The sequence below is a fragment of the Liolophura sinensis genome, chromosome 12 (assembly GCF_032854445.1).
Source record: "Liolophura sinensis isolate JHLJ2023 chromosome 12, CUHK_Ljap_v2, whole genome shotgun sequence".
NCBI lineage: Eukaryota > Metazoa > Mollusca > Polyplacophora > Chitonida > Chitonidae > Liolophura > Liolophura sinensis.
This window is the reverse complement of record NC_088306.1, coordinates 16325722-16340220: the sequence shown is the minus strand read 5'-3', so window position 1 is coordinate 16340220 and position 14499 is coordinate 16325722. Positions and strand designations below refer to the sequence as shown.

At 38.4% G+C, this 14499-nt stretch overlaps 1 protein-coding gene across 1 annotated transcript in view; it reads right to left on the bottom strand.

The window, feature by feature from the left end:
- LOC135479737 (anosmin-1-like) overlaps positions 1-13964 on the bottom strand; it is a 28220-nt gene extending 14256 nt beyond the window's left edge. The window contains exons 1-4 of the mRNA XM_064759640.1: positions 13953-13964; positions 13713-13793; positions 7049-7114; positions 824-1040 (exon numbers count right to left, since the gene is read on the bottom strand). Coding sequence (XP_064615710.1) covers positions 824-1040; positions 7049-7114; positions 13713-13793; positions 13953-13964 — 376 coding nt within the window. The remainder of the gene's footprint in view (positions 1-823; positions 1041-7048; positions 7115-13712; positions 13794-13952) is intronic.
- Positions 13965-14499: the final 535 nt, after the last annotated feature.

Here is a 14499-nt window from a genome sequence, read left to right as displayed (position 1 = left end):
TAATGTGCTTTATCGTGACAGGGCAAGTCCACGCAGCCAGAGTGCTGTGACAACTAAAGTATCATGCCTAAGACAACACACATGACACCCCACCAACTCACACTAAGGAAAACTCAGAGAAGTGAAGGCTTGTGAATTTTAACTTAAATATGCATTCATGGGATGGTCTGGCAGCAACCTGTGGATGGTGGTGAGTTTTCCCAGGCTCTGCCCGGTTTCCTCCCACCACAATGCTGGCCGCCATCGTATAAATGAAATATTCTTGAGTACGGCGTAAAACATCAATCGAATAAATAAATAAATATGCACTTAAGGTATGTAACCTAGGTCACACACCAGTTAATAGTCAAGTACACGTAAAAATCACAGCATTCTGGTACACTTTCCCCCCCAAAATATGCAGTTAGGCGTTAAACATTTTACCAAATGTAAACCCAATGGAACGTTTCCAGCCATCTATGGACAATGTACCGCTTACACATGTTCCGTGAACGGCAGTTTGTATCTGTTTCATTGTTTTTTAGCGCCGTAGACAAAACTTTTCACTTTTTACGACAGTGCTTCGGTTGAAAGGTGGAGGAAACTGGAGTATTTGAGGTGTAAAACCCCATCCTTTGTTAAGTTAATGGCAAACTTTCCAACGGACACGATACAAATATAACAGTCTAAATGAACAAAATATCTGAACAAATGAGCAATACGGACTGACAAGGTCGCACAAATAATGAAAATGAGTAATAAAGTTACAAAACTGTCCATGGTTGGGACTGAACCCACACCCTATGAGCCAGTAGTTGGGTGTTGGGCAGATAGACATACTGACCTTGGCTGAGTTTGTCTGGCTTCTGACAGGTGAAGCCACAGTCTGGTCCATTACTACAACATTTCAGGTGATCACCACAATCTCCGTCTTTGGTACAACTTTGGATGCAGGCCGCTTCAAATCCAGTAGCAGCTTCAGGTGCGTGACAGGAGCCAGGCTTCGTTGTGTGAGCCAGTTTTAGGAAGCCACAAGTCTCCACACAAGCAGACTCACCTGCCTGGTAACGAGAAAACAGCACTCATACTGAGGCCAATGATACTAATGGTTTCAACACCTGAACCATACATACTTGTATGTATATGCACACAAATTGATAAAATTTTGATATTGATATAAAATAAAGTTTGTTTTTGGAAACTGTAGAGGAAGGGGTATTTCATATGAAAATATGAGTGGCAATTCACAAAGACAAACATAATAAACATTTTAGTTTTAAAGGTAGATGAATCTTTTTCATCAATGACAGGGGAGGTTCGAAAAACAAAAGTGAAAAATCCTACAAATTGCGGGAAATGTTGATTTTCCCAACAAATGTTCCTGTTAAAGACATATTTACAAGATCAGAAAGCCTTGACAAACAGGACAACCATAAAAAAAGCTGGTAGCTCAAGGGGGGAAAAAGGGGGATTTTGGGAACTTTCTTTAGTGTCACCTGAGAAAACTGGCATTACTTTATCCAGAAATGTGAAAGTGGATATACGATATCCCCCTTTTTTAAGGCCCTTTTATTTGAGTAGGGTGTGGAGAGATAGGGTTCTTTTCTATTTCACCTATCTACATGGACTGGCTGATAGTAAAAGTCAAAGTGTAAAGATGTTGTCAGAAGTCAGTAAATTTCCCCAGGAACAAAGTCACCACACTGTTGCTGATGTTCAACACACCTGAATCCTCGCCAGGAAGTCCCCACCCTACGCCCCAGGTGTGTATCGAGTCTTAAAGTTTAGCTATGACATACATCTGTCATATACCAACCTTACCACTTTAGTCTTAAGAGCCTCTCTACACTTATAAACCATGATGTTCATTATAATGAATTTACAATAGACAAAGCAGGGAGATAAAGTTTTTTTTTCCCCTTCTGTCAAGAATGGAGAGGTATCTTTCATCACTCGCCAAGACGTAAATCATTTTCACCTTTGAATCTGTAACTGACAAGAACGGCCTTCTTTTCCACCTGTTGAATGCGTGGATGACATTTCTATGCACAAGGTGGAAGAATGTTTGGAAAGGGCACTGACAGTCCTTCAGATTTATAAATCTGCTTGAAATTGATAACATCTGGTTTCTTTCTGTCCACCTTTCATGCGGATGTCATTTTTGTGCAAAAACTCAGCCCTGTATCAGGTGAAGTGTAATTATAGAGGCTCTCTAGGAAGAGTCCAAATTGCTGATGGGAGGGTGGACAGGGTAAGTGATAATTACGACACATTGTTCAGAAGCTGACAACATAATAATGGCCTGGGGAAAGTTAACAGAAGCTTTCTGGGGGCACTGACAAGTTAAAAACTAACAGCTATTTTTTTTTTCTACCTGTGTACATTCTCTCAAGCCATGCAGACTTACAAAGGGACTATTTATAAGGAAGAGTTGTAAAGCATCTCTTCTTCATCTCCTGCCCTGTCAGAATAGATCAACCCCGGTGAGTCATACACTAAATAGGCTAAAGTGGACAAATAATTAAGGGAGCTACATGTAGCTTTTGTCCAGATAAAGGAAGGAGAAAAGGCAAGAGAATTGGCCTAGGTCAAACGTCAGTAGATTCCGGGTCAGCTCACCATTCACAATGATACATGTAGGGCTATATTTGACACAAAACATTGCCTTAATAGCTAGTACAACTGAACTGTTCACATTACACCATTGTGACATGTTGGAACTTAAATTTTCCCCCTGTAATCTCCTCAATTTCACTTTTCAATTTTAATGTGTTTGATACTATTTTATGCAGTGCATGCTTTTTGCTCCTTGGAGAGGTTTCAAGAACTGAGATGATGTGTACAAGCAGGAGTATATTATTCAAATAATACAACCACTATGGAATTTTTTTTAAAATCGTTAAAGGAGAAGAAAACATAAAAATGATGCCAAAATCAGATGAAAGAGCGTCAAAACTTATTTGCAAATATGACCTTTAATATTTTTTTGAATTTTTTTTTCAAGTGAAAAGGGTATCTGAAAATATTTTTGTATGGTGGGTATCTGGGACCAACTTTTGTTATTTATCGTTGCTGCGTAATAGTGTTCTAAATAAGGATGTGATGCTTGTCTAATAAATTTAATTGAATGTAAATTTGTTGTTTATATCAAAACAAATGCATTTAACCTAAATTATGATAATATTTATGAACATATTAAAAATATAAATATGCTCCAAATTGAGGTTTAATTGAAAATTGAAAATAATTGAAAAATGTTCATTAACTCTGTGTTACATCCTCATTTCTGACATTATTAAACAAAGACTATAAACATCAAAAGGTGGTCCCAAATACCCACCATACAAAAATTATTTTCAAGTGTCTTTTTCTCCTTAAGGAAAAACCGGAAAAATATTGAAGACCACATTTAGGAATAACTTTTCGCACTCTTCATCTGAACTCGTCATTTTTACATTTTCTCCACTTTTAACTATTTGAATAGAATGAATTTTCGTTTTTTTTCCTCTGACCAAAAAGAAAAAAAAAAACAGTGCTAATTTTTTTCCTTTTATTCTCACCTTTAAATAACAGTTCAGTCATTCTTGTGAAACCCCACTTTATTGCATGTGCATTCCTCCACAGAGTACAAATGTATGACATGCAGGAAACACTAATGGGAGAATTTACAGGGCAGGGGAAGGGCATGAGGTTGCAAGCATACGCCTTATCAAAATGATAATCCCTGTCTATTTTCCCTTGACAAAATACATTGTTCTTGTGTTCGCACTTGAACATTTTTGCTCCCCTGGGCACACTTTGTAATGTAATGTTTTTGTACATATAACACATCCCTTTCTTAAGAAGAAGCAAAGGTAAAATAATATTAGTATTTATTTGTTTGCATTACCACCAATGTAAGAAGCACTTCACTTTCAAAACTGACAGCTGGCATGACACAGCACTTTTTTTGCACGTTTAAGAAGGGAATAGTGGTACTAATCCATTCATAAGCCCAATCAGGAAGTTTAATTTTATACCCTCTCTTTGCTCACTCCTCAAATCTGGTGGTAGATAAAATGTATTAAAACATGGCTTTAGTTGCTGGAGTGAGCTTCATTGCATCATTTAGCTACTGTGCTCACTTGGATTCCCTACAAAGGCGTTGAAACTGAAGATACATATTTAGCATGGGTAACTGGGAATTCCAGCTTTGAACAATTTTGTGATGTACAGCTTTTGGGTCACGGTCTATTTAGACACAGACCTACCTTTAAACCCAAAAGAAGAATGATAATCTTTGGCATTATCCAGAATGTGTTAAGTTTTAATTTCGTCATGTCACGAATGCAATATGCTGAAATTACTCATGGCTTAATTAGACAATTTCTTCATTATGGAAATGGACAAAATGACTGTGCCCTGTACCTTACATTGACAGAGCCCAATTGTTGCTGGTCTTTCAGCTTTTTAGTTTACATATACTATATTTTTTGTAACAATTACAAATGACCCACATATGCCACTAATTTATTTGTGAAAAAATATCAATTAAATTAATGCCACAGTAATTTATCAAACATTCAGCAAAGGAATCTGTTGCAGGTCACTAAAAGCGTTTGAAGGTCAAATAAGGTCATGGACTACAGCTGAAGGTCATGTCACAATATTATTGGTCTTAATGGCTAGGATTCGTATACATGCTCGAATTGTGTGGGTTTTCTTCTATGGGGAATATTGCAATTAATACAACTGGTTTTCCCACAGTTCTCAAATTACAGAAAAAAAAAGTATCAACTCTTCTTTTCTAATATAAACATGCGGAGACTTATTGTCTGGAATTTGACAGGTGATCTGAGCTATCTACCCCATAACTACTCTGTAATAAATTAGTACAAGACAGGTCAAAGCTTCTAAAACAAATTAAAGAATTAGGGGTCAGTCACGAAATTATCCTGCAGTTGGATGGAATATTTGTCTAATTGACACAATATTTTTTACAAACATGATGTAAATAAGTAATTAAAATAAATGACCAGGGAGTGAGCTCAAAAAAACTTGACTTTTAAAGAGAAATAAATTTTTGGAATATATTATAGTATCCTCAGAACAAATGGTAAAACACTTTTTAAGATCAACAGAACTCAGAGTAAGAAAAAATGAGCAACTTAGTCTTTATTTATTCATTTATTATCTGATTGGTGTTTTAGGCCGAACTCTATAAAATTTCACTTATACGACAGTGACATCGTCGAGCATGGGAGGAGCCAGGCAGAGCCCAGAGGAAACCCACGACCATCTGCAGGTTGCTGAAGGACCTTCCCACTTATGGCTGGAGAGGAAGCCAACATGAGCTGGACTTGAACTCATAGCTACCGCAAGCAACTTAGTCATGGACAAAATTTTATGTGATTTACAGGAAATATACAAACATTTGCCGAGAAGTCAACCTGTTCTTCAAATGAATTATTCCTTAATCTAGTGGTGCTTTAAATGTCTCCTGATAATAGAGTAAGCCTGATTTTTAATGGCATGTTAGCTTTGGTATATTTCCAAAACTCCTCTGTGTCCAATACTCTTCCATGTAGTGAAGACAGCTTTTGCTGATGTTGGTATGATGACATGGCTAATGAACACATTTTAATCGTGCAGGTATTAATCAATTGTAATGACTCACCTGACAGTAGCGATGATGGTTAGCAATCACTTGTGGTGATGTTGGCGTGATGACATGGCTGATGAACACACTTTAATCGTGCAGGTATTAATCAACTGTCATGACTCACCTGACAATAGCGATGACAGTTAGCGATCACTTGTGGTGATGTTGGTATAATGACATGGCTGATGAACACACTTTAATCGTGCAGGTATTAATCAATTGTAATGACTCACCTGACAGTAGCGATGACGGTTAGCAATCACTTGTGGTGATGTTGGCGTGATGACATGGCTGATGAACACACTTTAATCGTGCAGGTATTAATCAACTGTCATGACTCACCTGACAGTAGCGATGACAGTTAGCGATCACTTGTGGTGATGTTGGCGTGATGACATGGCTGATGAACACACTTTAATCGTGCAGGTATTAATCAACTGTCATGACTCACCTGACAGTAGCGATGACAGTTAGCAATCACTTGTGGTGATGTTTGCATGATGACATGGCTGATGAACACACTTTAATCGTGCAGGTATTAATCAACTGTCATGACTCACCTGACAGTAGCGATGACAGTTAGCCAGACTTGTGGTGATGTTTGCATGATGACATGGCTGATGAACACACTTTAATCATGCAGGTATTAATCAACTGTCATGACTCACCTGACAGTAGCGATGACAGTTAGCCAGACTTGTGGTGATGTTTGCATGATGACATGGCTGATGAACACACTTTAATAGTGCAGGTATTAATCAACTGTCATGACTCACCTGACAGTAGCGATGACAGTTAGCTACACTTGTGGTGATGTTTGCATGATGACATGGCTGATGAACACACTTTAATCGTGCAGGTATTAATCAATTGTTGTGACTCACCTGACAGTAGCGATGACAGTTAGCAATCACTTGTGGTGATGTTGGTATAATGACATGGCTGATGAACACACTTTAATCGTGCAGGTATTAATCAATTGTTGTGACTCACCTGACAGTAGCGATGACAGTTAGCAATCACTTGTGGTGATGTTGGTATAATGACATGGCTGATGAACACACTTTAATCGTGCAGGTATTAATCAATTGTTGTGACTCACCTGACAGTAGCGATGACAGTTAGCAATCACTTGTGGTGATGTTGGTATAATGACATGGCTGATGAACACACTTTAATCGTGCAGGTATTAATCAATTGTTGTGACTCACCTGACAGTAGCGATGACAGTTAGCAATCACTTGTGGTGATGTTGGTATAATGACATGGCTGATGAACACACTTTAATCATGCAGGTATTAATCGATTGTAATGACTCACCTGACAGTAGCGATGACAGTTAGCTAGACTTGTGGTGATGTTGGCATGATGACATGGCTGATGAACACACCTTAATCATGCAGGTATTTATCAATTGTCATGACTCACCTGACAGTAGCGATGGCAGTTAGCTAGACTTGTGGTGATGTTTGCATGATGACATGGCCGAACACACTGTAGTAAACAGAAAAACAGGCAAACACATTTATATATTTGTTTGATTATTGCCATACTTTAAAATTTTTCACTTCTATGATGGTTGTCAGTTTGATGGGAGGAAAAAACCGGAATGTCCAGAATAAACCACTGACCTATGGCAAGTTACTGAAAATCATACGCACGATTTACAGAAAGCACAACCTGTGGAGGCAGACAAATGCTCTTCAACCAATGTTAGCTAGATGGTTGAAATCTACTGCTTATCAGTGAGACAACAGTGAGAGTCTTGCATTTACAAATTGACAACCAATATCTGTTCTGATCTTGTATTATACCAAAGTAAATCAGTGTGTTAAATGTGAGTAACACAAAGGTACATCTATAGGTATACACCTTGTTTACACCACTTATACCTCAGGCATCCTATATTTGGCTTTGTCATTCAAGGTACACCTCTACACAGGTGTACTTAAGTACTTGAGGTGTTACTTTGCATAAATTGGCAGTACCTAACACACCTCAGATCAGATACGCTACACCTCAATGATACACCCTAGATGCACCTCAAGTATACCTTTAGTGCAACTTACTTGGGTAATGGATAGTATTCCCCTCCCACACCACCCTTCTTGAGGGAGTGCACCTGTTCACCCGGTCTTGTCTATACTATACTGCTTCAAAGATGCAATTTTTTTAAAGAATACCCAAAGTGTGCCCTAACTAGGGGAGATAACCATCATTTATGAAAGGAGCATTTCACACACAGCATTAAATGTAATCAATGAAATCTGGTTAAACTTGTATCTACACACATCCCACTCCCTTACCCTCTGACCCTCGAGCTCGTTGAGTTAACTATGCTAAGTAAAGGTAAACTGTTTCTACAGACCGAGATTACTACATGTTGTATTGCACCAAATGAGCAAGGGAACTGAACTCTTATTAACCAAACCACAGACATGCATTGAGATGCTTTTTTTTTTTAGCTTACTTTCTTTTTTATATACACATTCCCATTTCACTTTTATGCACATGTACAAGAAAATTAACAGCCGTAAGATATCTTCACACCCACAGGACAAAAGATTATGTAAATCCAATTGCACTTGAACACACGGCCGCTTTTCATTCTTCACAAAAAAACCTCGGCAAACCCGCAAATTCATTTCTCTTTCATCAGTCGAATTAAGAAAAGTACATGTATATAATTAAAACATTTCAAGATTTATTACAGTTCACAACTGGAAGACAAACTGAGGTTAAAGCGTAAGGTAACTGCAATCAAATAAGACATGACCTCAGTCATTAACTCATGAAGACTCATGAAAGGTCAAACCTGCACTGTTGTCAAGGTCAAGCATATATCATGATCATGGTGACCAGACATCTGTCACTGATAACAAGCCAATCCATCATGAAGGTAGACCTTTAATGATTGCAATCTGTACTAACTGCTTCATTATTATATGTGGGTTTCAAGAAGTTTACTAGAGCATTATGATCGAAGAAAGCAGTGAACCCCTATACTAACACAATGGGATCACAAAGATTTTCCAAGTTTTCAAAGATTTATTTATTTATTTGATTGGTGTTTTATGCCGTACTCAAGAATACTTCCCTGATATGATGACAGCCAGCATTATGGTGGGAGGAAACCTGGCAGAGCCTGGGGGAAACCCACGACAATATGCAGGCTGCTGGCAGACCTTCCCATGTACGGCAGGAGAGGAAGCAAGCTGGACTTGAACTCACATCGACCGCATTGGCAAGAGGCTCCTAGGTCATTGCGCTGCACTAACACACTAACCAACTGAGCCACCTAAGGCCCAAAGTTTTCAAAGAAACAACAACAACAAAATGCAGTACTATATCGACCTAAGTTTGCCCCCCACCCCCACCCAAAATCATTTCAGGGGCAATGAAAAGTCATAAAATATTGATTTTAGTGCTAATTACTGTAGGATATCACCGTACCATGTAGAAGTAGGCCTACCTTCCAAATAATCAAGCACCTTTCTAACATCAACAGAACCTGAGACTAATACAAGATTACATTAATCCCAAACAGAACTCTTAAAATCAAGCAAAATGAACAATATTTAGCCATGGACAAAATATTAGGTCATCCACAGGACATGCAGTAGTTATTAAGATGGAAGACCACTAAACTTTTTTTAAAGAGTTTTTCCACCTAAATAAACTGCTTAAAAAATATTGCACTCTACAGCTGTCTCTTGGGACACAGTGGGTAATCAGTAATAGGGGATCCAGTGGGTAATTAATAATCTGACACACATATCTGAAAATACTTTGTATTCAAAGTTCATAGGCCTACATGTATATGCATTTTTAATGCAAATGTTTACAACATTCTGTGCATGTCAAGTAGTTAAGCCCTGATATGACACCACTTGTGACAATACTGCCAGGAAAGGCCCTTGTGAAATCCAAACTTTTAAATGCACACTTTGCTGGAAAAGTATTTGCTGGATTACACTGATTAATGCATGGTCTCTTTATGCAACATACTTTCTACCAGTGTCTTAGCATTTATAAGCTTTCGTTTGCCTTCCTTATCCTTTGGTGTATCCTTGTGTTAAACTGAAATTTTCAACTGTTACATAATCACAAATCTAGCACTGCAAACACTTCTGGAAAGGCAGAGTCCAAAGTTTCAAATGTATAAAGCATTTTTCTGGACTGCAGTGTTTAATGATCTTTCATCTGCAACTTAATTCCTGTCAGTGATTGTTTTTGCCCTTTTTTTTTATTAAGCTCTAACTTCTCCTCATCCTTTGCCCATTGTGTTAAATTTTGAATTTTGAGTCACTACTGTAGATCTGAAAACACTTCTGAAAGTGCGGATTCCAAAGTTTCAAATGTATTTATTTATTTATTTATTTGATTAGTGTTTCATGCCGTACTCAAGAATATTTCATTTATACGACGGCGGCCAGCATTATGGTGGGTGGAAACTGGGCAGTGCCCGGGGGAAACCCACGACCTTCCGCAGGTTGCTGAAAGACCTTCCCATGTACGACCGGAGAGGAAGCCAGCATGAGCTGGACCTGAATTCGCAGCGACTGTATTGATGTTCAAATGTATTAAGTATTTTATTCCTGCAGAGTTTAAAGGTCTTTCATCTACCACCTACTTCCTATCAGTGTTTTCAGTCCGTTTAAGTCTTGCTTGCTTTTGCTTAAACTGGAATTTTCAACAGCTATATACATAAAATTCCTCAACCTTTTGGCATGTGAAAGAGCAACTTTCAGCACAATTTGTGCACATTTTCAATTTGATTTTGGAGACAGAACTACATTGGTTTGGTTGGCCAGTTTCAGTGCTTCAAAAAAAAAAAAGTATAATTTTATCAGTCAACACAGAATAATGCTTTCGGAATAAGCATGAATAAACACCTTGCAAACATGTGAAAAGGTCAAGGAATTACCATTATCACAAATGTAGCACAGAGAACACTTATAAGCCTCAGCGGCCTTCCTTATTGGTAGGTGTATCCTTGTGTTATCTAGAATTTTCAACTGTTACATAATCACACTGAATTCTGTACTGCATGTCTACATGACCTTCACAATCACAATCTGAGCCCCTGGGTGGGAGAAGTCCCATAAAGCATGCATGTTGTCCTGATGTATGAGACATTCCTGAACTCAACCACCACTTTCCAAGTCACAAGTGAGAGGTGTCAGATGACAATTTATACCTGCACCCAGAACAACAGAATATCCAGTAGCTACTGGCTGTCGTTTTCCACTTCACCGCATCCGAAACCTGAGATTTCATCCAGAAGAATACCAGAGAAAGGCCCCTAACCAGAGTTTAGTGCCTTTTGCAGTTTATCTGCAGTTCTTGCTAACATCCCTGTTGTAAGAAGTCACACATTATGACAGTATATCGCTGTCAGTTAATATCTTGTTTAAGTGTTTAATGACGTACGTAAACACGCATGCAGGCTGCATTACTCTATACAACACAAAACCCTATACTCTAGAATGAATCCTATCTAAACTGGTCAGCCAGTTAGACTCAGTTCAAGTCGCATCAGAAAAAAAAATCAACACAAGTCTAAGTTAATCTTATAATTTTCTATTCGTACAGAGATCAAAACCTCCTGAAATTCTGGCCAACATCAAATTTGTTAAACAAGGGATGTGAAAAATCCTAACACCCTCCATCACAGACAGTTTTCAGCAATTTCTTTGACCAAAAGGTAACAATTCATTGCAAGGCTCCTAAACCACTTGTAGACAGCATATCATACTTCAACCACAATCACTAACCATGTAGAATTCCAACCCTAGCCAAAACCACCTGGTCGTAATTTACAAGTTTTCAGTGCCACCTATGAATTATCATGTTGAAGTCACCAAACATGACCCCCCCCCCCACATACCCAACACCCCACCCACCCCCCCGCCTTTCCCCCATTGCATTATACCGAGCCATCAATCCCGTTTCCTTGCTCTATCCCTCTCAGTGCTCAGTGCCACGTGAGGATGCAACTAGTGCCATTTTTAAAAGTTCTTGGTTTGACCACTGGTCCACTGACCATCATCACTGAACTCCCTCGCTCATCGCCTTCCCTTCCTTAATTAGAATGAACCAAAGACTGTATTGATTATTGTAATTACTGCAAATTTTCAACCTTTCTTTTCTCAGTAATGAGAATTATTAAATCCTACAAGAAGGAATTCTGTGAATGTTCTTTAGATCAAATCAAGACTCTTGGAGTTCCGAGAGTAGCAACGACAGATTAATGAAAAAAAACGGTTTTAGGAATGTTCTTCTTCCTGTGACTGAATCGTTTTATACAATGTTCGTATATGATTTTGTGTAATTCCATTCACCATCCACTTCAGGAAGAATTCTTAGCGTTGGTGTTCACAACTTGATGCATGTTCATTTCAAGATCTTGCCTCATTCGTTTGCCGTGTCATTTTGACAAAAACAACATATTTACTTCATACCATACATTGCATCCAGCATTTTTTCACTTTCGTGAGACGCAGAAATAAGACGTGATGATAACTCCAGTTGTCTGTTTTTGTGTGGCTGAATTTTTATACAGCAAGTTCAAGTACCACAGTGTTTGTTTGTTAAAGGCTGGTAGCTCCAAACAAACGAATAATGTAATAAAACAGGTGAGATAACTACCCATTTAATCATGCCAAAGTGAGGATAAGATCTACATATTTATGCCTGTGAAAAGGTATGACTATCTCCACAGGTAGAAAGTTAGCTCTTGTGTTATGCTGTCCAGATAACCTCAAACAATCTTCCTATAAATTCACCATGCTGCCTATCCTCAAACAATCTACCCTGTGTAATATTATCGCAGGAGCATCTCTACCACAGGTATCCAGTAAACATATGGGAACGGCCAAACTCATGGAATTGCTTACAAGAGAGAAGAATTCTGAAAAAAAAAAACTTTTGACTCGAAATTCCATTAATGCAAATTAAGTTTTTCAGTTCCCCACATCAAAAACCAAACATACATAATTCTTAGCCTATGATCTGAAAATGCTATGTGAAGTCCAACAATGAATTTAACTACATGTATTTCTGTTTATTGATTTTTGTGAGAAGTATGTATACCCACAAGGATATAAACTGCTGTGCTAATTTTTTGAAGTCGAAAATTGTCTCCCCCTTATTATCTGGTGGTATCTGTGATATGTTATCCCCACCCCACCTTGAGTCAGCGCTCTGAATCATCCACACTTAACTCAGTAAACTAGCACTGAATTATCGCCACCCAACAGTCAGCACTCTTGAATTATCCACACCCAACACTGTCAGCTAGCACCCTGAATTATCCACACCCACAACAGTCAGCATCCTGAATTCTCCACACCCACAACAGTCAGCACCCTGAATTACCACCACCCAACACAGCCAGCGCTCTGAAATATCACCACCCACAACAGTCAGCACCCTGAATAATCACCACCCAACAAGTCAGCACCCTGAATTATCACCACCCAACACAGCCAGCACTCTAAATTATCCACACCAACACAGTCTGCACCCTGAATTATCACCACCCAACACAGTCAGCTAGCACCCTGAATTATCCCCACCCAACACACTCAGCTAGCACCCTGAATTATCACCACCCAACACAGAGTCAGCAAGCACCCTGAATTACCCCCACCCATCAGAGTCAGCAATCTGTATCTGCACTATCTCCACCAAACATAAAGTCATGCAGCAATACATAACACCGTTAAGTAGTATTTATTCTTACCATTTTTTTAAAATCCAGAATCAAACTTGTGTGAAATTTGCTTTATGTACAGGAATCTGCCAGAATCCAGTTCAAATTCTAGTACCACATATCAGTTCACCATAGAACCAGTACTCTGGTTCTCCATCAACCATGGAGTCATCTCTCTGAATCACCTTCCACCATGGAGTCACTTCCTTAACTCCCCATCCAGCATGGAGTCACCTTCTTCACTCCGATCCAAAAATTCTTAAAATTCTTAAATCCCTGTCAGCACTCTGAATCCATTAATCTGACATTTCTACATGTTCATGAATCCATTAATTAAATTGGCCTTGCCTAATAGCAAGGGTAAAAAGTACTTACTGCTGCACATTGGAAGTCCTTGAGGCAGTCATCCAAAAAGTTGGTCCCCCGCTTCGAGGCTGGAACCGAATCTCCGGACACCTATGGAGAGAAAACAGGGGAGATAATGTCAGAATTACGTTAGTAGTATAATGACTCTGTCAGATTGTCAGCTGTAATTCGCCTGTGTTCATATCATATACCCAATCCTCAGATAAATTTTGACACTGTACGGTGTCAAAGTTACCATACATCACCTACTGTCAGGTGCATTTTCATAACAAATATTACAAGTTTAATATATTTTTGAAACATCTGTTTATGTCAATCACCAAACCATCAACGCCTGTCATTTGATTTTTACACTTACTTCAAATGTTTACCATCAATAAACTCTTATCAGAGAAGGATGGTATATAAACAAAGCAGTGAAGTTGGAAATGAACTTTTCAATGAAAAAGATACAAAAAAATACAAAATAATACCCAAGAGCAGAAAATCTGAAGACAGCATAAAATTCTTGAAAACTTTTTTCCAAAAATATGGAAGAGAAGCTTACAGTGCAATTTATGAAAATTTTTAATATGATTTTGGAGACAAAACTACATTGGTTGGATTGACTCCTTTCAGGGCTGCACAAAAAGTATAATTTTATCAGTCAACACAGAATAATGCCTTCAGAATATGCTTGAATAAACACCTTGCAAACATGCGAAAAGGTTGAAGAGTTACAGTATTTGTTTTCCTTCTGCAATACAAGTCCTTCAGATTTTATTGGTTTTTAAAGAGTAATAAGATAGTGTAAAGT